The sequence below is a fragment of the Andrographis paniculata genome, unplaced genomic scaffold (assembly GCF_009805555.1).
Source record: "Andrographis paniculata isolate CXL003 unplaced genomic scaffold, ASM980555v1 Contig69END, whole genome shotgun sequence".
Lineage (NCBI taxonomy): Eukaryota > Viridiplantae > Streptophyta > Magnoliopsida > Lamiales > Acanthaceae > Andrographis > Andrographis paniculata.
This window is the reverse complement of record NW_026137605.1, coordinates 2188650-2213369: the sequence shown is the minus strand read 5'-3', so window position 1 is coordinate 2213369 and position 24720 is coordinate 2188650. Positions and strand designations below refer to the sequence as shown.

The 24720-nt window shown below is 30.1% G+C and overlaps 3 protein-coding genes across 4 annotated transcripts; 2 read left to right on the top strand and 1 right to left on the bottom strand.

Moving 5' to 3' along the window:
• The first annotated feature begins 3334 nt into the window (after window positions 1-3334).
• On the top strand, window positions 3335-5932 carry LOC127263911 (inositol-phosphate phosphatase-like). Its single transcript, XM_051293201.1, has 13 exons — window positions 3335-3378; window positions 3518-3604; window positions 3750-3805; window positions 3958-4005; window positions 4355-4435; window positions 4542-4645; window positions 4718-4802; window positions 4989-5043; window positions 5121-5164; window positions 5261-5329; window positions 5410-5510; window positions 5596-5652; window positions 5757-5932. The coding sequence occupies exons 1-13, from the start codon at window positions 3366-3368 to the stop codon at window positions 5863-5865; spliced, it is 909 nt and encodes a 302-aa protein (XP_051149158.1). The 5' UTR covers window positions 3335-3365; the 3' UTR covers window positions 5866-5932.
• Window positions 5933-7880: 1948 nt separating this feature from the next.
• On the bottom strand, window positions 7881-8385 carry LOC127264178 (uncharacterized). The gene has a single exon (XM_051293614.1). The coding sequence runs from the start codon at window positions 8322-8324 to the stop codon at window positions 7995-7997; it is 330 nt and encodes a 109-aa protein (XP_051149571.1). The 5' UTR covers window positions 8325-8385; the 3' UTR covers window positions 7881-7994.
• Window positions 8386-17802: 9417 nt separating this feature from the next.
• Window positions 17803-24604, top strand: LOC127263397 (adenylate kinase 5, chloroplastic). 2 transcript variants are annotated; one of them, XM_051292400.1, is made up of 19 exons: window positions 17804-18116; window positions 18379-18480; window positions 18990-19118; window positions 19189-19323; window positions 19778-19924; window positions 20346-20420; window positions 20514-20607; window positions 20940-20986; window positions 21103-21231; window positions 21574-21609; window positions 21733-21813; window positions 21890-22028; window positions 22900-22979; window positions 23060-23125; window positions 23494-23523; window positions 23604-23713; window positions 23982-24119; window positions 24199-24228; window positions 24321-24604. In XM_051292400.1, the coding sequence occupies exons 1-19, from the start codon at window positions 17913-17915 to the stop codon at window positions 24343-24345; spliced, it is 1797 nt and encodes a 598-aa protein (XP_051148357.1). In that variant the 5' UTR covers window positions 17804-17912; the 3' UTR covers window positions 24346-24604. The 2 variants fall into 2 exon arrangements, with proteins under 2 accessions (XP_051148358.1, XP_051148357.1); XM_051292401.1 differs by lacking the exon at window positions 24321-24604 and having other exon boundaries at window positions 17803-18116; window positions 24199-24232.
• The last annotated feature ends 116 nt before the right edge of the window (window positions 24605-24720 follow it).

Sequence of the window (24720 nt, the reverse complement as noted above, 5' to 3'; positions counted from 1 at the left end):
TCATTCCCCCACAATTGTTTGAGATTTGTTTTTAAATTAAAAAAAAAAAAGTTAGTAATTATTATTTAGAATTAATATAAATTATTACTGTTTATAAATAGTCATACAGTAAAAAAATTTATATTTCAAGATCTTTTTTAAATAAAACTCGCGTAATTTTGGGAATTTAGGTAATTTTGGAATATTTTACTTTAAAATATTTTCTACTATATTTTTAGACGAAATTGTAATTTAAAGATTATATTAATAAATTATACACCAAAAATTATAGAAAAATACAGTAATCAAGTCATAATTGACATTGATATAAATTAGTAAAAAGGAAAAAATTATAGTAATTATAGAATTTTATATTTAAAAAGTATTTCTTTTTTTACGAGGATAAAACTAATTTAGGAAATAATTAAAGTTCTAGAGACTTTTTTAGAATTAAAAAAAAATTAGTATTTGATTTTTCAGAATTAATGTAAAAAATTATTTCATTATGAAAATTTATAATAATTAAAGATTTTTATATCTAAAGAGTATTTTTTTAAAAAAATAAAATTTACATAATTTTGGAATTTTTATTTTAAAAATATTTATTTTTGGAAAATTGTTAATGTAAATTATTATTTTTCATTGAAATTTATAATAATTAAAAAAAATTATAAGGATAAAACCAATTTAGAAGGACATGAAATTTTTGAAACTTTTTAGAATTAAAAGGATTCGGGTGTATTTGTTTGGGAGTTTGGATGTTGAGTTGGAATTGTTTGGGGATTTGGATGTTGAGTTGGTATTTGAACAGTAAAAATTTTGAATTTGAATAGTTGTATCATGTGATATAAATAGGTGTTGATGTGATATTTTGAATGTAAAATTAATTTTTAGTATAATATAAAAAATAAGTGTTTGATTTGATATTTTTTTGGAGAAAAATAGAATAAATAGTGTATTCAAACTTCAATCTTCCAAACAAACACACCCTAAAGTAATTATCTTTTTTAAAAAGATATATAAATTATTATTTTTTATGAAAAATTCTAATAATTAAAATGTTTCTTCTTCTTTTTTTAGGATAAAACTAATTAGAAGACTAAGAAATTTTTGGGACTTTTTATAATAAAAAAGAAAGTTATTAATTAGTTTTTAGAATAAATGTAATAATTATTTATTATGAAAAATTATAATAATTAAAGACTTTTATATGTAAAGAATTTTATTTTATTTTATTTTTACAGAAACTTACATAATTTTGAAATTTTTTGTTTTAAAAATATTTTACACAATTTTTGAAAATTTTTTAATGTAAATTATTATGAAAATTTATAATAATTAAAGGCTTTTATATCTAAAGAGAACTTTTTATGAAAACTTTTTAAAAAATATTTTACATAATTTTTGGAAAATTGTTAATTTAAGTTATTATTTTTTATGAAAATTTATAATAATTAAAAAGTATTTTTTTATGAGGATAAAATTAATTTAGAAGACCATGGAAGTTAGTAATTATTTTTAAAATAAATGTAAATTATTACTTTTTATGAAAAATTATAATAATTAAATACTTTTATATCTAAAGAGTATTTTTTTTAATAAAAATTTACATAATTTTTGAATTTTTGGTTTTAAAAATATTTTATGCAATTTGTGAAAAATCTTTAATGTAAATTATTATTTTTTATGAAAAATTATAATAATTAAAACGTATTTTTTTATGAGGATAAAACTAATATAGAAGACCACGAAATTTTTTAGAATTATTTATTTGATATAAATATTCATATATACATATTTATTTTATAAAAATTACTAACATGAACAGTTAATTTAAAAATATCTACATAAAAAATTAAATATATTATTAAGCAAAATTGTTCTTGTGGTTTCGAAATTTAGCGTAAATCTCTCGTTTACTTTAAAAATTGCATAACGTCCTCTTATATTTTAAAAAATGTTGCATGAAATTTTTAATCGAAGAATTCACAAGTTCAAAATCATACTCTGATACCACGTGTAAGTTTAAAATCAAATATAATAAAATTAATTCATTTGACCTTGAACTTTATGATTCTCACAAAAATCAATGAAATATGTATATGTTATATACTGACCTTGGTTGAAAACCATTCTCGTATACAGAATGATAAGTTGGATCTTCTGGTTAGGACATTGAGTTGAATCTTCTGGTTTATCCCTTTTAGCCTCAATGCCAGAACACGAAATTTATTTTGTATGTGATAGAATGAATTTGTTTTGACCGTTTATAGGCAAATGGAGGATCAGAATCCTTACGTTAAAAAATCTTTATCCCACGTTAAATAGAACGTGAGATAATGATCCACTTTTAATTTGACTAGACCAAGTATATTATTATCACTATTATTAATTTTATTATATTTAAACTATTAATTAATAAGTGAGATGATGTCACATCTTATATTCTCCCACTTAGCCGAGTGACATAACATGTCTTCATGGTTTAAATAAAATAATAAACTTTATTGGTACAAGTCCAACATCATTCATTAAGTGTATACTAATATGAGTCATGACGGTTCTACATCATTGAATCCGACATATGGGTGTGTTTGTTTGGGGGATTGAATTTTATTTCCACTATTCATACCATTTTTTTCCCCAAAAAATATCAAATCAAACACCTATTTTTCATTTTTTTATATTATACTATAAATCAATTTTACATTCAAAACATCACATTAACACCTCTTTATACCAGATCAAATAATTATTCAAATTTAAAAGTTTTACTATTCAAATCTCAACTCAAAATCCAAAACCCCCAAAACAAACACACCCATAGGGCGTACCTCCATCTCAATATCTCTATATATGTATGTATTTGTATCTATTTGTGTACGCTATGTATGTTGTACGCCATCTCTCGACTCACGGCAGAAAAAGATAGTAAAAAGAATATCCTAATATGGGTGTGTTTGTTTGGGAATGAATTTTAAATATATTATTCATTCTATTTTTTTACTTAAAAAATATCAAATCAAATACTTATTTTTTATTTTTTATATTATACTAAAAATTAATTTTACATTTAAAACATCACATCAACACTTATTATCGGACTCCATACAACTGTTTAAATTCAAATCTTTTACTATTCAAATCACGAACTCAGAATTCAAACGTTCAAATAAACACAACCTAACGAACTGCCGGTTCGAGTTTTGAAACGGTTCTGGTTTAACGGCAGTTCCGGTCCGGTTCGGAACCGGCTGAGCAAGTCTATACCCCGCCACACTTTTTTTGTTTATGTACGGAGTATATAAATGGTCCGCGTAGTCGCAGAGCACTATGAACAACAATTCAGATTCTAAAACTACTAACCAATCCCGAAGCATCCAGAAATGGCGGAAAGAGGTAGGAGGCCTCGAAAAAATTTTCACATAGGGATTTACTGAGCAAAACTCGAGCACTACAGAGATTAGTTCAGCTGTGAACATTGTGCGCGTTGTATTTTTTTTTTTTTGGTGCGATTACAGTTGAGTTTGGATTTCAGGTTCGGTGGAGGTTAATGCCGAAGATGAGATGGAGACGCTCTTCTCTGAATTTCCAGAACTTCCAGATACAAGCACACCCCAAAAAGGCATGGCGGTCTCGAAATTTTTTTCTTATTGGCATTCACTGAGCAAAACTCGAGCAGTACCGAGATTAGTTCAGCCGTGAACATTGTGCGTGTAGTTTTTTTTTTTTTTTGTGCCATAGTAGTTTAGTGTTGTTTTTGATTTCAGGTACGTCGGATAAATTCTTGGACGCGGCGGTGGAAGCTGCGCGTAAAGCTGGAGAGGTGGAGCTCTTGCCTGAATCTCCAAATTCCTTATCATTGAGCACTCTTGTATTGGCGCTTTCGCGCCGCACTGAAAACTATCTCCATTTTCCCGCTTAATGTGTGGTTTTGGTTTTGATTAATTTATTTCAGAATTTTGTTTTGGTTTGCAGATAATCCGTTCTGCTTTTTACATGGAGAAAGGTGAGCACAAAGGCGAGGTAAGATGCTATGTTTCAGTTCTGTTGATTCTGGAAGTTTTGAGAGAAGCATGTTTGATCCTATTATTAGTCTGACCTTCGTTGTATTTATTTGTTAATATATTTTGTATCCGAAATACATCTCGAACGGAACAGTATGTTAATGAATCACTTCCAAGTGGATATTCTTTAGATGTAGATTTTGTGTGATTTAGTGGCTGGATTTTCAACAGTTTCTGAGTTTGTTATTTATCCTTTTAGGAATGTATGCAATATTGAATAGCTAAATCACTGCATTCTTTTCTTTGCATCGATCTAGATATGCTATTTTATTTTGCATGTTGATCATCCATTTGTTTTAATGGCGTAGGTGCCTTTAGTGATTGAAACTCATAAACGCTGTGACGAACTAATATTCAATATTCTGAATCAGAAATTCCCTCAACATAAGGTTAGCCCTACGATTTAGTCATGCTTCCCGTTTTGGATTGCTATGCTGTATCTTTGCTTGACATGATTGAGTTAAAATGCTTCTTCGTCGTTTATTTTTTCGGTAGTTCATAAGGAAAGAATCACCTACATCTTTTGTTCACAAACAATTGACTAAGGACCCGACTTGGATTGTTGATCCTTTGGGTGGAACAACCAACTTTCTGCATTCGTAAGTTTCTTATATTATCTTCGTTTTGTTCTCACATTGAACTCATGGCTATAACTGAATGCCCATTTGCAGATTTCCATTTGTATGTGTGTCCATTGCATTTACACTTGGAAAAACTCCATCGGTTGCAGTTGTCTACAATCCTATAATGGGTGAGGTAAAATTGTTACAGCTTCTCAATGATCATATATCCTTAAGCTTAACTTCTGCAACATATTGCAACATTTGTTTTGATGTTGATGTTTAAGATCACCAAATTGATCACTTAGAAGTTCCTTCCTCAACTCAACATGATATCAAGTGCTGCAAATAGTATTACAAATATTGTGTTTTGTCTTTGCAGCTTTTTACTGCTATTCGTCAAAAAGGTGCTTTCCTTAATGGGAATCCTATCAAAGGTTAGTTACTTCATTTTGAGATTTTTTAGTTAGAAGTTCTGTGAACAATGCATTTATTTAGATCTTGAATCCTACAGTCAGTAGTCAAACCCAGCTTAGGAAGTCCCTTCTTGGCACAGAGGTACTCACCTCACCTCTACATATTAATGCAAAAGTGATTAATCTGCATATATGCAACCAGCTAGATATTCTTAACAATGTAAACTGAAATTTGCAGGTGGGAACAAAACGCGACGAGCGTACTATAGATGCTGTTACTTATAGGATCAAGCGTCTACTCTTAAAGGTAACCAAGGCAGTGTGATCTGATAATAGAATATTGGAAACTTCTTCATCCTCAGCTGAAAGGGACTCTGATTTGATCAGGTTTGGTCAGTAAGAATAGGTGGATCCTGTGCGTTAAATCTGTGTGGAGTTGCATGTGGAAGACTTGATTTAACCTATGAAACGGGTTTGGGAGGCGCTTGGTAGGAGGATTTCATATACATATATAATAAGCTTATAGGATTTCATCTCATATATATATATATATATATTTGGTTGTGTTTTCAGGGAGGTAGCAGCCGGAGTGCTTATTGTTAGTGAAGCGGGAGGTGTTGTGTTTGATCCGTGAGTATCATCATCATCATCATCGTATCGTGCTCTTGAACTTGATTTGAACTTGATAAGAAAAAGAATAATGTTGTGGTTCTTATGTAATGTTTTGTTTACAGTTATGGTGTAGAATTTGATATCAGCTCTGGGAGAGTAGGTGCTTCGAATGCTTTCCTCAAGGGTACATTTGGTGAAGCATTGGAGATCGCAATAGATAAATCACTTTGAAACCAGCCAGGTAAGCTTGCTTGGTTATTATATTCAGAGGAAGTATAGTATAGTATAGTATGCTAAGCATTGCTATTAGATGATTCTTCTTCCTAGAGACATACCATACCATCTTTACAAATAAATAAATAAAGCATTGATTGATTCTTCTATCTTTCAATAGTATCAATATAAGGGTATGTTTCTTTTGGTAAGTTTGGGGAAATTTGGTTCGAGTTTGGGTTGAGTTTGAATTTTAAAATATATTTGGATTTATATGCTCTTTTAGGTTAATAGGTTTGGTATGAGTTTGAGGGTTTTGAAAAGTATTGATAATAAATATAATAATATAAACGTATATTAAATTTGAATTATTAAAATTAATAATGGTACAATTTGAATATCTATTTATATTATATCTACATATGTATTTTTATATTTTTGTATTATGAAAATTTTTATTATTTACAAAATAACATATATATTATATATATATATATTTTATTTTAATTATCATATAATTGTTTTGGTAGGTAGAAGAAATCTAATAATGTAGAAAATGTAGAACTAAATAAATGGACTTATTCATCTTTCTATAACTGGCCGTGCCATATGTTTTTATAAATTTAATTTATTTTTTTTAACCCTTTGGAGAAACACACTCTAACTAAATATAAATTTTAGAGTTTAACTTATGTTGAAATGTATATTTACTGAGTATCTTTTATATTTGAAGATAACACATAAAATATCACCTTTACATTACTACTTTACTCTTCGGTTGTAAATATATTTATTTTGCAATTTTAATTGTTTATATACAAAATATCAATCTTTTTAGTAAATATTAAATTTTAATATTTTTAGTAAATATGAAACTTTAATTTTATATTCATTTGTATTAATATGACTCCGTATTATATTAAAGTTCTTGGACCTCAATTATCGTAAGTGAATTGATTGGCAAAAGAATTAGATTTAGGTCAACTTGACCTTGGATTGGACTTGAATTGGATTGTATATTAAATGGTAAAATTTGGGCCTTAGAGAGACCAAAAATATTAGTTGTGATTTCACAATCCAATTATTATTATTATGAGTATTATTTTTTTAAGTATATTTTGGATTAACATTATAAAATAATAATATAATATATACATATAAACAAGTTTTTATAACATTTTCGTACAACCTGGAGCACAGTTGTACAATGATCGAATGTCTATTTTATTAACCAATTTTTAGGTGTCAAATACCGATTCATGTGAAATTTGTTATTTTGATTTCTTTAAATATATATTTATGTATATTAAAACATTATCATTTATTTTAGAGAGTATATATTGTTTTTATATTAATTAATGCGGTTCATTGAACGAAGACGTAAACGACAAATATCGCTTAGTTGTTTGATTTGGTTTCAGATATTTTCAGTTTTATTTTTAGGGTGTGTTTGTCTGGATGATTGGATTACATATTCATCTTATTTATTTTCATAAAAATATTAAATTAAACACCTATTTTTTATTATATTATACTAAAAATAAATTTTACATTCAAAACATTAACACCTGTTTATATCACATCATACAAATATTCAAATTTAAAATTTTTATTATTCAAATTCCTAATATAAACTAATATTTCTAAAATATTTGCAAAAAGCAAATAGATATTTACTTACGGGAAGGAAGGAGTACATTTTTTTTCACTCACAAACATATATTATTTGGATTCTGATAAAAAATTTACCAAAAAAAAAAAATACACCGTTTTTTACATCTCGATCGTTATTTTAATACCAAATACAAACCAAACTTTTTTCAGACCCGAACATACCCTAATAAATATATTTTCTCTACAATTTTATTTTGATAATAATAATTAACTTATATTATTTTCATAATACTAATTTTTTAATCAATTTTGTTATAAAATTAAAATATCCCGCTACTTGTCTTAATTGTCTTAAATATATATTATATATATATATATATATAAGGGGTATGAACAAAATATCTTACGAAGCAAAGAGCGATACGCAAAAAAAATCAATTCAAATTTTTGATAGCAGGCAGCAACAATTAATTAACCAATTAATTATTCCTAAAAGTAAAAATAAAAATAGGTAGAAAACCTAAACCCTAGGCCTAGGCGGCGTCTTCTTCTTCTTCCGTCGATTTACACAGCAACTGCTGCGACGACGTCCGCCGGATGTCCGCCGCCGCAGATGGAGAGGTGGAGCAGCTCGGAGACGGCGATTGTCCGATGACCGCGAGGCAGGTCTCGCTCCAGGACCTCCGGATGGGGTAGGAGACGGAATTCGAGCGCGATTCATGGGGGCACCGGCCGCGGGAATCGTGGAGTGCGCAACCGCAGTTGCGGTGGTAGGGGCGGCGCTGAACGCCCATATCTCCGCCGGAAATGCAGCCTTCGAAGATTCCCCGGAGAAACGCATCTCCAGCTGCCCCCGTCGCCATTTCGGATCTGACCGGACCTGACCGGATTTTAGGAACGCGTTTGGTAAAATGGTACTTTTAATTTTTTTATATAGTTGTTATTGTGTGTATATATATATATATATATGAGTGCTGAGTTGGGTACAGCGCGTGATGGTCACACGTGGAAGACACGTGCTGCAGGGGGGGCTCCAAGTGGGCGGTCGAAAATTATTTGTGGCACATGGGCACGACTATCGGCGGAACTATTTTTTTATATATATATATTTTTAACAATATTTATAATCGATTAATTTTATACTAATAGTTATGGGTTATGCTTTAATTAGTAGACTCTGTTTTTGGTAGGATGGGCTTGTTTTGTGTCCTGAGATTAAGATATTTTTATAGGTAAGATTCGAGAAATTATATAGCTAATGTAAAAAATGTTTTCTCTATTATTTATTTGTATATTTGTTTGTTTTGTAAAATAATTTGAAGGATATTTTTTTTAATATAATGTATAAAAAATTATGTAATTAATATATAAAAATAATAAATATGTATTATATTAAATTTTTTTGAAAAAAAGTTGAAAAAAAAACAAAAAAAACACACATTTGAAGCATGAATTTTAATAAAATTTGATCATAATTGTTATTATTTTCTTAAAAAATGAGAATTTTAATGACAAGCCAAAAAGAAAAATAAATACAATTTTTCGCTTGTCTCCTTTACTGTAGATACGATAATTTAGAATGATATAATTTAGTAAATAATTAAGAATAATCGTATAATAGAATTTATTAATTTTTTATTAAGATTAAAATAACTAATTAGCTATTACGTCTCTAGTAACAACGTGAGCGAGATAAGAGAGATCGGAGAAGAAGACAGGTAATTCTGTTAGATTTTTCATTATGCCCAATATTAGTTCAATACATGTATTTACAGCCTAAATTGAATTAGAAAGAAAGGCGTTTACATAGGTCACGCTTTTATTAATATCTGCATTTCTTCTTCTTCTTCATGACAATACCTCCCCCTTCAGACATGACTTGTCATCAAGTCGCAAAACCAAGGAACCGGGTGTTGAAATCCTTAAAGAACTCCCATATGGCCTCTTCTTCAGGAAGGTGAGCCCATTGAACCAGGAGTTGGGTCGCCGGCGAGGATCCTCGCTTGACCAGACGACGAGCCAAAATTTTTATTGGTTGCAGTATAATCTTTCCATCATCATCAAAAGAAGGCAAAGAGGCAGTGACAGTGAACAGTGGGCCAACATGTTTCTTCAGAAGAGAAATATGGAAAACTGGGTGGATGCGAGCAGACGTGGGCAACTCCAAGCGATTGGCAACAAGACCAACACGAGCTAAAATCTTGAATGGGTCAACATACTTGGGGCTCAACTTCTAGACATCTTTGAAGTTAAGTGAAAGTTAGTGATAAGGCTTAAGCTTGAGGTAAACCCACTCTCCTTCTTTAAATTTGCGTTCACGACGATGAGAATTTGCATAATACTTCATACGAGATTGAGCTGCCAATAGAGCTTGTTTAAGTAGGTGTTGGGCTTGTTGTCGATTGGAGACCAACTCTTGAACCCCTTCCACATTGGTGTAAGGTATAGGGCTAAAAAAACCATGGTGTAGGATGGAAATCATATAATGCATGAAATAGAGTCGTACCTAATGAGGTGTGATATGAAGTGTTGTACTATAGTTTTGTCATAGGGAGCCAATTGAACCAGTGCTTAGGATTAGCACTGTACATACACCTGAGGTAAGATTCTAAGCGTTGATTCACTCTCTCAGTCTATCCATCGGTTTGTGGATGATAGGCCGTGCTTAATAGTTACTCAATCCCCAACACCTTAAACAATTGTTGTCAAAATTGACTGGTGAATACTTTATCTCTGTCGGAAATGACACTGTGAGGTAAGCCATGTAATTTTTAGATTGGTTGTAGGAATAATTGAGCAAGACTAGAGGCTGTAAATGGGTGAGCAATGACAATGAAATGAACTTATTTGGTAAATCTGTCAACAATCACCCAGATGGTATCTTTGTTGGTTTATTTAGGTAATTGCTCAATAAAATCCATAGAGATATGAGTCTAAGCTTGGTCTGGAACTGGTAGGGGTTGCAACAACCATGGATTATGCACATTCCCATGCTTGCTCACTTGGCACACCTGACAAGAAGCAACAAAAGTTTGTACATGTTGCTTTATCATTGGCCACCAAAAAACACTGGACACTTTCTGAAATGTGGCATTAATGTCCAAATGACCACCAACACTAGATGTGTGGAATTGATGTAGGATCTAATCCCTCAGATCTCCGGAACAACCCACAACCAATTTTCCTTTTATGTCTCAATAGTCCTTCACAATAGTTATACAAAGACATATTTTACGGTAAGGTAACCAGCTCAACTATTATATTATGTAGGAATAGATCAGTGCCATAGCTGCAAAGAATTTCACCCATCCACATAGGCTTAAAGATAGTAATAGCTGCACACTTCTTTTCCATCAATTCCTCATTTGAAGGGTGAACTCTAAACAATGCATCAACCACTCTGTTTTCAGTTCCCTTTTTATGATCAATACTATATAATAAACACCTTATATTTATTTAAATAAATATACTTACTAAATAAATTTAATTTAGCCAAAATTAAATACTTAAATAATACATAAATAATGCTTAAAAATATAATTCATGGAACTCATCAATTAATTTAATTTATACACTAAATAAATTATAAATTACACCTAAAACCTAGTAAATTAATATTTTACACACAAGATGAAAAAAAATACAAATATTAGAATAAATTAATATAAATAATATCAAAATTCGACATAAATAAATAATTAAATAAATAAATATAAGTTATAAATTATGGCAAAAGCAAGAGTTATCATCCTATATTGGGCTTGGTGGAAATTTTATAGTCCATGCTCCTCTTAGAGGGTAAACTTGGAGGGACTTCAAATAGATGTTGATTCTTGAAGCAATGTCGCAATTTTAGGATCATAAACAGATGCCTCTGTTGTTTGTCCAAATATAATGCATAAGAAACCTCCCGTGTCTTCCATTTCCAACTCCGTACTAAATTGGTTCATAGTTACCATGTTTAATGCAATTCCAGGTTGGATTCCTTGAAGTTTAATCATATTTCCTTTAAAACAAATTTGAACAGTATGTTATGAAAAGTCCATAGTCACCTTTTCAAATTGACTTAGCAAGCACTCTAATAACCATATCGCAACCCCCAACTTCAATAATCTCACAGGAGCACTGAACCTGTGGCCTTTCGTTTCCCAAGCAAACATAGGTGACTTAGATGTGCATTCAGGTTATTAACCAAGGATTAGCAAACTCCACTTTGCATCCTAACTTTGAGGTTGTTAATGGGTCCCAAAAAATGTGAGTGTTGTCTGAGTCTAGTAAACCAACAAGTTCATAGCTGTTGGACTTTCCTAACAACTTAATTGTGTTGGAAGGGACCTGAGCAGCCACAACATTCAAATAGATTTGGGGTTCTTCGCCCCTTGTTGGCATTCTCCCAACTCCAAAGTTCCAATGTCAATCTCACTTTCCTTATCCTCTTATCCCTAATCAAATATACTCTTGTGCACTTGTTTCCTATATGGAACACCTCATCACAATTGAAACGCAATTTTTTTTTTCTCTTTTAGCGTTATTTCCTCAGAGAACAACCTCCTAATATGAGGTAATTTTGGTTTAACAACATCTGAACCAATTTTAGTTATCGGCACTGCTGGTTAAGGGCTACTACCCCTGTTCAAATCTTTTTGTCCCTTAGTGAGAAGGTTAAGTATATCCTCACTTCGGATGGCTTGTTGAATAGCATTCATCAAAAGTTTTAGGCTTCTACATTGTAACAAACTTTCCAATCTCCTCCCCTAATCCACCAATGAAGCTTTCTACAAAATATTTTTCTCTCAAAGCTTTATTATTCTCTCTTATTAAAGCTCTCATTTCTTCAAACTCCTGGACATAATTCTGCATAGTGGTGCTTTGCCTCAATTTATTAAATTGAGCAACTAGACTCCCTTCAGCGAGATTCAGAAACCTTTCCAATACTAATGCAGAGAATTCAGCCCATGAAAAATTGATATTCTCCTCAATATAGTCCACAAACCAACCATCAGCTATTCCTTCTAAATTCATAGCAACAAGGTTGAGTTTATCATAATCAGACATTCGATTATAAGCAAAATACCTAGTGCACTTCCTAAGCCACAACCTAGGGTTATCTTCATTAAATTTTGGAAAGTCCAATCGTAATGTAAAGTGGAGTGAGACTCATTTAACCTAGTTTTGGGAGTTGGAGACAGCATTCCCCTTCATTCCTTAGGTTTAGCAGCAGAGTCAAGATCCATATGTGAAACAGGAGGATCTAGAGGCTCTTTACCTCTAAATGAAGGTCCAACTTGTTGTTCCTTCATAAAATTCAAAAATTAAGCCTTCAACAAGTCTCCTAGATTCTTAAGCTTCGCATCCAGCTTAGATTACAACCTAGTTTCCATTTGAATCTGACTTTGGAATATAGTAGTTTGCTATCTACAACCTCCGCCACTTGTTGTTCCAGAACATCTAGCCTTTGTGTTTGAGATCGCATCATCAAGAGAGAGTAGCGAAATCCAGCTTTTGATATCAAATTGTCATGTCTCCAGCAACAGCGTGAGCGAGATCAGAGAGGTTGGAGAAAAAGAAGACAAGTAATTCGGTTAGAGTTTTCATTATGCCCATATTAGTTCAATACATGTATTTATACTTGTCAAGTACAACCTAAATTGCAAAATTAGAAAGAAATGTGTTTACATAGTTCACGATTTTATTAATATTTGCGCTTCTTCTCCTTCTCATGGCATTAGTCTAATTAAAATTTAAAATTTAAAATGATATTAAAATATATAATTCTTTTTAAAAAACGAAAAGTGATAGGATATGTGAGAAAGAAGGAAATAGAAAGGTGGACACGAAAAGTAGAACGGATGGAGTATATAATTTTATTATTTTTTTTAAAGTGGTATATAGTTTTTTTTAAAAAAAAAATAATGTGTAATTTAATTTTTAAAAGTGATATATAATTTTAATTTTTTGAAAGTAATATATAATTTTATTTTTTTTAAAGTAACATTTTACTTTATAAAATGTTATGTTTAATTTTTAAATAAAATTTAAATTATATATATTTGAGTGACAATGTAAAAATAAATTAAAGTTGATGAGTAATTTAAAAATATGAAAAGTTATATAAAATAATACATCTTCCATCCCGCCACATATGATCTCCTTTCTTTTTTGTCTGTCCACAAAAGATGACCGTTTTCTATTTTTTAGTAAATTTATTCATGTTAAACATATTCAACCAATATAAATCAATAACTTTTTATATGTATGGTCCACTCAAAACGTCTTTATTTATTATGTCAATGTCCTCAATAAAATAAATATTTTATTTATTTATTTGTATTATAACATAAAATTTTATTGTTTATAAAATAATATTCATATTGCATATATCTTATTGAGATATAATACTAAAAATATTTAAAATATCAACAACACTACTCATATAAAAATCAATAAAATAGTATCATAATTTATTATTAATAACTTACAAATCTAAACTATCTAAAATACCGTGTTTATAACCAAGTGACTCATCTTTGTCGGGATGAAATGAATATAAAAGATGAATATATAAGAAATATACTTTTTAGAATTAAAAGTAAAATTTATAATTGAAGTAAAATTACTATAGATCAATTATATTTTTACTGTAACTACTGAAAAATAAAATAATGAGTTAGAAAGCACCTAAAAGTGGGTTTACTACAAATAATGAATAAGTAGAAAAATAATTATGATGAATATAATTGCATTGAAAGACATCACATAATGAAAATTGATTTTTCTCACAAATTAATCACATGTTTGTAATTTTTAAAAGTCAAAAGCATATTTTATTATTATTATGTGATATACTTTTATTATAACAATTTTTATTTTTTATTTTTGGTATAAAGAATGAATGAGAAAGAAAATAATAGTATTGTATAGAAGTATAGAGAAAATAAATACAACAAAAAACATAAGAATTAATTTTTCTATTGGTTAAAAAAAATAATAATAATAAAATAAAATAAAATTGTGAAATACTATAATATAGAATGGGTGTCTTTGTTTAGGGATAGAATTTTGAATTGAAATTTGAATAGTAAAAATTTTGAATTGAAATAATTGTACGATATAATATAAATAAATTTTTATGCGATCTTTTGAATATAAAATTAATTTTTAACATAATAAAAAAAATATTTTATTTGATTTTTTTGGAAGAAAAAATTTAAATAAATAATAGATTTTGAGTATACTCAGTAACCGAACACACCCAATAATATAGACGAGAAGGATCCAGTAGAACTAATATAATAATAATAATAATAATAATAATAATAATAATAATAATAATAATAATATTTTGAATGTGTATTTACTTACGAAGGATTGCGTTATAATTTAGAATTATAATTTTAGAATTATTTTGATATATTGTTAATCAATAGATTAATTAATATAATATTTATTTTTATTTAATTATATATTATATGAAGTTATATTGTATTTAATTTATTTAATTATATAATATAATTATCTTTTTATTTGAAATATCCTTCATAATTTTATTTTAAATCATATAATTATTTTATACATTTTTTTAACATATAAAATATATTAAAATCTATTTTTATTATCATGATATATAATTTGATATAATACTTTAATTATTTATTAAATATATTTAAAAATCAAAATTATAAATGAATTTTTAAAAATATATTATATTTTATTCTTATTATTTAAGGAAATATAATTTAGATATTTTATTAAAATAATACTCTCTCCGTCTGGCTAGAAAGTATACACATTTCTATTTTGGGACGTCCAACTATAAAGTAAACATTTTATTAAATACTTCATTTTTTTTTCACAAATACCCTTACTTTACATCACATCATTACTTTTATACCAAAAAGTAAGGGCAAAAATATCATTACACTATTTTTAACTACCCACTATAATTAAAATACTATTATTTTTTAAATACCGTGCTAAAAGTAAATGCATACGTTATCCGTGGACGGAGAGAGTATTTGGTGAAAGAGTTAGATCAATTATCATCCATTCATATATTGGGCCCAAATATATTAAAATAAATATAAAATTAAATTTGATAAAATATCATTCTAATCTCAACTGGTAAACAAGGACACATTAAATTAAATTGAGGAGAAGATAAAAATTGCTGAAAAAAATTATAATATGTTTAAATACTATATTTTGTAATATAAAATATTATTATAATTTTATGGAAAAAAATTAATTTTGGTTACAATATAATTAAAATTTGTTGATTTTGGTTCAAATATAAAAATTTTATTAATTTTACTTTAATTATAAACAATTTTAATCAATTTTGATTTCACCGTTAAAAAATTAACGAAAATTGCTGACGTGAACATAACGGATTGACGCAACAGTTGACCTGAAAACAACACGATAATGTAGAATTATACACGATCATGTAGTCACATTGTCATGTTTAATTCTACACGGCCGAGTATCTTTATGTTTCGGCCTAAATTTTCATTATTTGTTTTTTTTTTGTTTTTAAAATTGAATTTAGAATAATTGATATAGTTAAAATAAAAATAAAAATAATAGTAATCTCAATATAATTAAAATGTATCAATTTTGGTTTCAATATAAAAAATTCGTCAGGTATGTTTCTTTTGGAAGATTTTGCCTAAAATTTTATTATTTATGAAAAAATTCATCTTACAAACATCCAATCAAATAAACATATCCGATAAATCTTTTACATTGAAACTAAAATTGATACATTTTAATTGTATTGATATTACTATTATTGTTTTTTTTTTTCATTTTAATTATAGCAATTATTCTAAATTTATATATATATATATATAAAGAAATTTTAGACAAAGGCAAAAAGATACGCTGCCATGTATAATTGTATACTGCCGTGTGACAACATGATCGTGTATAATTGGACATAATTATGTTGCTTTCCAGGCTATTGCTACTTCAGCCCCGCTGTATCCACGTCAACAATTTTCATTCATTTATAAACAGTGAGACCAAAGTTGATTGAAATTGTTTATAATTGAACTAAAATTGATATAATTTTTTTATATTGAGACTAAAATTGATACATTTTGGTTATACAAAAACCAAAATTGTTTTTTTTTTTTTCCTATTTTTGTAAATATTTGTGAAGATTGGATACTAACAAAATTACTAAATAAACACACTTGACATTTCTAAACCGGAATTTGTCTGCATTTCATCCAATTTATAGAAGATATAAGATTTATTTCAAATATAAAATATTATTGTTCAATTCATACTATTATTAATAATAATAAAAAATATATATTTTTTGGTTTTGGTCCTAATTGCTCATTTGGATTTTATAGTAAATTAAAAAATTGATACTTCCTCCGTCACAAAAAAATATCTTATTGGGAGTCACAAACGAATTAATGAATAATAGTATTTAACTGAATTAGATATAAACTAGAAAGTAAAAAGACTCAAATACCCTTATTTTTTTCAAGTATGTTAGAGTAATAATTATGAGTAGTTTGAAAAATTAGGAATAATTTTTTTATAAAGTGAGATCACGATTACTAAATAAGGAAACAAGACAATTATTTTTTGCGGACGAAAATGAAAAAACAAGACAACTCAATTGGGACGGAGGGAGTAGTATTTTATCGGTCAATAGAAGTATGTAAGAGGTTTTTGATATTTTTGCCTTTTGACTTTATGTAAAAAGTAATTGTATGTGTAACGATATGTTTCTAATTTATGTGAAAATTAATTGTATTTAGGTATTGATATATGATTACTTTTACTAAAAAAAATATATACTTTGGAGTAAGATGAACGAAAATTATAAAAAATGTAATTTGAGTTAGGACAGGGAGAGTATATATTTTTTAATAAAATATCATAGTGAAATATTATATAAATAAAAATGTAACTTTAAATCAATTTTAAATTAAAGTAAATTATATGACATTGCATTTTATTTATTGCATCAAATCCTCTTTTGCGTTAATATAAAATTTGCATGATGTCCAAAGCTGATAGTAAAATATTTTAAATAAGTTATTAAATAAATAAATATTAACACAAAAAATTTAACGTCATAAATAAAATATAATATTTTATATATTTTTATTAAAATTGTCTAATGTTATATAATTTACTCTTTAAAGTATAATCCAATAAATTTAATCTAAAATAAAGAAAAATTTGTAATAATATATTTTTCAATTTTAACTTTCTAGCTCAAAATATATTTTTTATGTTATATTTTTATAAAAATGGTTAAGTGTCGTGTAATTAAAGAGTGGAATGGGATTTGATGGAAATGGATAATTGGCATTTGCTATCAACTACTATCATCATCGTATGGCTATGGCTATGCCTATGGCTATGGCGGATATTGGCCTCTTCCCCAACCTTCCTTCGTCACACTCTGATCACTCCCACCAGCCATGGCCAATCTCACTGCAACTGCAACTCACCGCACTAATGTCCCTTCGCTTCCCAAACAACCCTCACTCTCTTCTCCACTCAAACTCCAATTCCATTTCCCTTTCACTTCTTCCTTCCTCCTCTCTTCTCCTTCTTCCACCTCTCTGCGACTGCACCTCCTACCCCATGCCTCTCCCCGCATCAACACTCACCCCCTGCAAAAGGTCTGTTTGCTTCTCTTATTACACTTTACAGTTTCCTGAAATTTGAACTTCAAATGTTCTCGTTTGAGTCTTGTGCTGCGGTTCAGTGGTGGAATTTTACCTGGATAAACGATTTTGAAATTGTGGATATGTAGTTCAATTTTTGAATCATAATTGTTAGGGCTTAGGTTTCGGTTGGGATTATCTAATGAAGCTAAGAAAGAATAAATACGTGTTCTAATCTACCTCAGTTCTTTGACGTATAGAGATATATGTTGGCCAGGGACTGAAGATTGTGAGCTCAAAAAGTGAGCCATTGAAGTTAATGATTTCTGGGGCTCCAGCTTCAGGAAAAGGGACTCAATGTGAGATGATTGCTCAGAAGGTGAGCCACCATAAATTTGAATCATGTATTGCTAATAGTTCCTGTCAAATTCTTGATGTTCATTTTCACAGCCTTAATTTGAATACATGAGAACAAAGGAACTGAAGCGATTAGTCGATTACAACTAATCGTCTGTGCATCAACTGTTAAGAGCATATGGGTTTAAAATGTGCGTTGTTAAATAATTTTCTTAAGATTAAATTGTTGGATATATATATATATATATATTTCGATGGCTCCATCTTGCATAAGCTATGGTTCGTAGATGTTATGCCTGGGATTGATAGATTTATATTTCTTTAAGCTATTACCCTGCTTTCTTTTGTGCTTTTTGTTATCGATTTCATTAAGTTGTATGTTATCCATTATCGTGTTAGATTAGACATTTCGATTGCCTTAAGAAATGAAGTTGCATTATATGAACTACAAAGTGTTTTCCACTAATGTAGTCTTTTACCTTGTTTCATTTTTTAACCTTTTTCAATGACTCCACTCGGTGGCTTCTTCAGTTTGGGGTGGTACACATATCAACTGGAGACATTCTGCGAGCTGAAGTATCAGCTGGTACAGAAATTGGAAACGTAGCAAAGGAGTACATGAATACTGGTCGATTAGTTCCGGATGAAATTGTGACAGCTGTATGAATTGACGTAACTATGTTTCCTTTTCCACTTTGTGAATGTGCTACACTAACACTTCCTTATATAGATGGTGACAGCTCGGCTTTCTCTTGAAGATGTGAAGGAGAAAGGTTGGCTGTTAGATGGATTCCCGCGAAGTTCTGCCCAAGCAGAGGGTTTGGAGAAACAGAATATTAGGCCTGACATATTTATTATCCTTGATGTATGTCAATGTGTGCTAAGGATTGAAACTGATATTTCAAGTTTTCGACTTCAAAAATTATTTGAACATGGCTGAAAATTACAGATTCTATATTGCTTCAGCATTGAAAATTCCCTGATTGATGTCAATTTAAATGGCCAGCCATGGAAAACATACTTTTTTTTTGTTATTAATATGGAATTTTGCCTATTTATCTGTTTGTAGCCTATGCACAAAGCTGTCTGAAGCTATGTCTCTCTAAATAAGTTTTTGGTTTTCTCTTGAAACATGGAAGAATCGATGCTTTTCAAACTCATTACCAAATGTAAATATCAACATATATATATATATGTATGTATAATTAGATAGCCAGCAACCTGTGGGTGAGGTAGTATAGAGTTATAATGTAGCATTGCAGTATTTTATTCTTGCATATTTGGGTATTATCTTGACTGAAAGATGTGCCATTTCTCAGGTACCGGATGACATTTTAGTTGATCGATGTGTTGGTAGAAGGTTGGACCCTTTGACAGGAAAGATTTATCATATCAAAAATTTTCCACCAGAGAATGAGGAAATAAGTGGAAGGCTTATTATACGCCCTGATGATACTGAGGAAAAGGTATTTCAATTCAACAGTATAACGATGATATTTTTTTATAATTTGGCAGATTTTTTATGACTTATTACAAGGAGAGTTCAAATTTATAATGTTGGTTGAGTTGCACTGTGAAATACAAGAATTATTCCAGTGATTTGAAATGGCAACATGATAACTTCATTAAAAAGATCAACATGGATATGAAATAATCATAGAACCTTTGTGTCAAGTTGATACTTGTCAAGTGTCATCATTTTCATAATCGTAATCAGGGTTGAGGATTACATGCACTTCTCTAGTTGCTCATTTAGCACACAGTAAAGTAAAACCTCTACAAAATTTGAGTAAGATGGAGAAATGCTGTTAGCATTAGTTTTTACCTGGAGCTACTTGCTAATTATTGTAGTCATGTCCATTTCTAATTGTGCAATTAATTTCTCAGGTGAAAGCACGCCTACAAATATATAAACAAAACACAGATTCAATTTCATCAATGTACACAGATGTAATAAAGAAGGTAGTTTGGGGCTGTGCATTACTAATACTTGCTCTCCTTTGAACTCCTGAAGGTTAACCCTTTTTGTTAATTTATTTGTTGGTTGTGATACAGATTGATGGGAACCGCCCTAAACAAGAGATTTTCAACGAAATAGAGTCCTTACTGTTGACATTGCAGAAAGATAAAGCAGAGAAATCTAAAACAGGTTCAGTTTCTTTATTTTCTAAGTAGTTCCTTTCATCATTTGTTCTGCCTTATTTCTTCTTCTACGCATATCTCTTAGTTTTCAGAAGCATACTACATGTGGATCTTCTGTTATGTAGTTTTATTTTTATTTTTTAATGTGAGTAAATTTATTTGGCTTGGATATTTTTTACCTTTTCCGCAGAGAAAATGGAGGCAGGGGTTCTGATAATTTTATGTGGTTTCCTATTGTTTCAAACATTAATCTTGAACCTTATATTAGTTATATATTTTCAAAAATCTATATTTGTTGGTGTCTGATGTTGAAAATTGGCTAATTCTATTTGATTATAGGTAAACTGGCAAGAAGTGACAGCCTGCTTGATAGTTCTTCACATGAGGTTCTTTTAATAAAACCTGTTTTGATTGTTTTCTTACATCATGGTTATAGGAGGAATACGCGCAAAGGATACTTTTTGGTTTACATTCTTATTTCTAATGTTTTAAACATCAACAGAAACAGTGGAGAGGAATACCAACAAGATTAAACAATATTCCCCATTCGAGAGAAATAAGGCAATATTTCTATGAGGATGTGTTGCAAGCAACCAAAAGAGCTGTACAAGATAGAAAATCTCGATTGAAGGTAGGTTGTACCCTTATATTTTTAATTTCCAATTTTGATCTGAAGCGATGCTGTTGATGAGGTTTCATTCTTTATTCCTGATTCATTTCTGGTGACATCACCCAAATTATATTCTCTGCATGTTTTGTATAGATCCCTAGTTTGAGGTAGATGCCAAAGTTTTTGGTCAGCAACTTGTGTTTGAGTGAGATTTTTATAAAACCAATATGTGTCTGCGTGCATGAGAGAGAGAGATTTTGATATGCAATATTTGATTAAAAATATTAAAGCACTGTTTTACATCCTTTACCTGAAATTCTATTCCATGTTAATGAATTGTGTCATTGCTATTTTGAACTCAAGGTGGAGATCAATATTCCAGAGCTCAACCCAGAAATGGTGAGAAGCTTCATTATATACATTCTTATGTATATGTGTATATATATATATATGTTTATGTGTGCACATATTATATGCTTGGGATCTTCTCAAACTTTATGTGGCCAATGATTTCTTGATCAGGATGTTTACCGAATAGGTACCTTATTGGAACTTGTCCGCATCCTTGCTCTTTCCTTTGCCGACGATGGAAAGCGGGTCAAGGTTCTAACAAGCTCTCCATTTCTAATATACTTATTTGTTTAACAGAGGTTCGAATTGATCATCCAAGTTCTCATAGGTTTGTGTGCAAGGATCTATGGGAGAAGGAGCACTGGCTGGAATACCATTACAGCTAGCTGGAAGTCGGAAGATTATGGAGTTCATGGATTGGGGTGATTACGGTGCTTTGGGTACCTTTATCCGGATTGGGTCCATAGGTAAGTGAGTTTATACTGTCTCTATTTGTTAATATCTGATGCATTATTGACTTTTGATTATTATACTTTATTTCCCTTATGCTAAAAAAAAAAACTATTATATGTCTCCTATAAGTTGTTGATTACATAACAGTGATTAAATAAAGATGTACATGTAAACTATTATATTTTTAGCTAATCTAAGCATTTTGGCACTTATTCAGAATTTTATACTTATAAGAGTTGTGTTTCTTCTATGGTTGGATTTTGTGCTATACTGTTGTTATGAAAAGAGAGATGTTTAGTCCCTGCTTCTTCACACAAAACTTGAAACTTTTGTGATGTATATTCTGTCCCATTAGGTTGACATGAATTATGAATAGCTTTTACTGTATTAAGATAAATGAAGTTATTTGAATCATAAAATCTTATGTTTTTTTGGAATTTTGTTTTGGTTTTTTGTTAGAATGGTGGTTGGTTTGGATGATATGTTTTATTAGACGAAATAATCTATTTTTTTATAGGAAATCACGATAGTTACATAGTAAAAAAATTGAAACCTAACACCAAAAGAACAAAGCCTTATTACTAATTTCATCTATGTAAATGAAATGGCTATAAAGCTTATTATTCTGGTGTTGGTTTTTACCATTCCCTTAACTAGTTGCATACTTAGTTTCTTTCCCTCATTTATTCCATTGCTGAGCTCTTTGAATGACAAACTTAACAAGCTACCATTTTACAAAAAACTTAAACCTTCTGTGCGCAAAAGATTTTGTTAGTACCTACCTTTGCAGTTTTAGTTAATCGCAATGAATCTTTGCTATTACAATCCAGCTACTTTCTTGATATGTATCTTGTCAAAGTGAACCTGCATTAATTTGTTCTCCAGGCGGCGACCAGGTTGAAGAGGAAGACGACATGTTTATCTTAGTGGCTCCCCAGAATGCAGTAGGAAATTGTATTATTGGTGTAAGGCGCTTTCACTTATATCAGTACATCTTATGCAGGCTTGATAGTGTTTCACAATTGTCCTTTGTCTCTCAATGCAGGACCTAAGAGCTATGACTGACGCTGCTGGCGATCGTCCCGTAATTCTTGTGAATCCCAGGCTAGGGGTCTGTTTTCACTCAAAACTTACAATGAATGCCACTCTGTTGTGCATCTAAGAAAAAAGTTTGAAATGAAAAAATCTCAAGACATTTTCCTTTCGCCAGTTATTTTTACCGGAAAATTCCTTCAACTGTAGGTAAATATCACCGGTAAATGATCGAACTTTGTCTGAAGTGACATGAAATTCCATCTCAAAAAAAAAAAAGTCAGGTTCATAAATTATAGGAATAGTTATCCAGTAAAACACATGTAACGGGGCACAACACCGAGCATGGCTATAGTATTATTGTTATTATTATTTTCTGCTTCCCTTTTTATCTGTGGTGGCTTTTTAGGGGAAACACTGATACAATTTCATTTTCGATATCCTTAGGATTTACCAGCTTCAGGGGGCATAATGCAAGTAAGCAAACTATAGTTACACTCTTAGCATATACTGTATTATCTCATGAATTTCTTTCTAACTATATTTTATCCTCAAAGACAATGGGTCGAGATAAGAGATTGGAATATGCTGCTTCCTTCGAGATGTGCTATCTCTTTCGGTTACTCTACTATTGCGGGACCCAATATCCTATCATGGGAGCCCTCCGGTGAGATCACTAATGCCGTTTGCTGTTCATTTTGCTCCTCTCCATCCCCTTTCCCGATTTTGATTTCATGTTTAGTTGTTATTTGCAATCGCATCCTATTGTTTAATATTCGGTTTATTGGTGTTGCTCCAAGTTTACTTCGATTTTAATCTGACTCTTTATTTTGTGTATATGTTCAATGGTGTAAGAGAGAAGTGCGATTATTTTAGTTTTGTAACATGGATTTGTCTTTCTAGCTAAATCTCCTAAGGAAGTCTTTCCATGACAGGATGTCTTATCCTAATGAGTATGAGCTGTACAAGAGAGTCGACGAGGGTCGTAAGAAGGAGAAATATGTCCTCCTATCGAAGTTCTCCGGAAGACCTACAGGCGACGAAATTAATGATGCATTTGTAGGAAAGCCGAGGTAATCTGTTGGATAGTGGCTCCGTATAGTCGTCGTAGTCTTTACTAATTCCCGACCATCTTACAATTGTTTCTTGCAGAGACAAAGCCAAGAATCCGACTGGAATATGGTAAGAAAACATCATATTATCATTCATATGATTGCATTTGCAACATTTAATTTTGTCGACATTGGCGAGTATGAACGTCATCTTTGATGCAGGGGATTCTTGAGTAGCATTTTTTGAAAAGGAAATCAAGAAAAGTAGTTAAATAGCAAGGCACATACATAGTATTGAAGCTAAGGTTGTGTTCGATCGAGACATTGTACATTTGAAGGTCGAATTGAACAAACAGCCACAGCCATTCGTGGCATATTGAAGGTACTCACTCGGGTTGTTCTTTTTTCTTCCCTTATTCTCTCTTTTGTTGAAATATGTACATATGTATCAGCACATGTATCGAAAAGTTTTACGTCTTAATTAATTCTCGCTTATTACCCTTAAATATGTTGTCTTAGTTCAAAAATCCAATTCTAGAGTAGATTCAGCGTAAGTAGGCGCAAACTCATTCTAACATTAACCAGTTTCTACTGTAAAGTTATGTTACACTCACAGACTGCA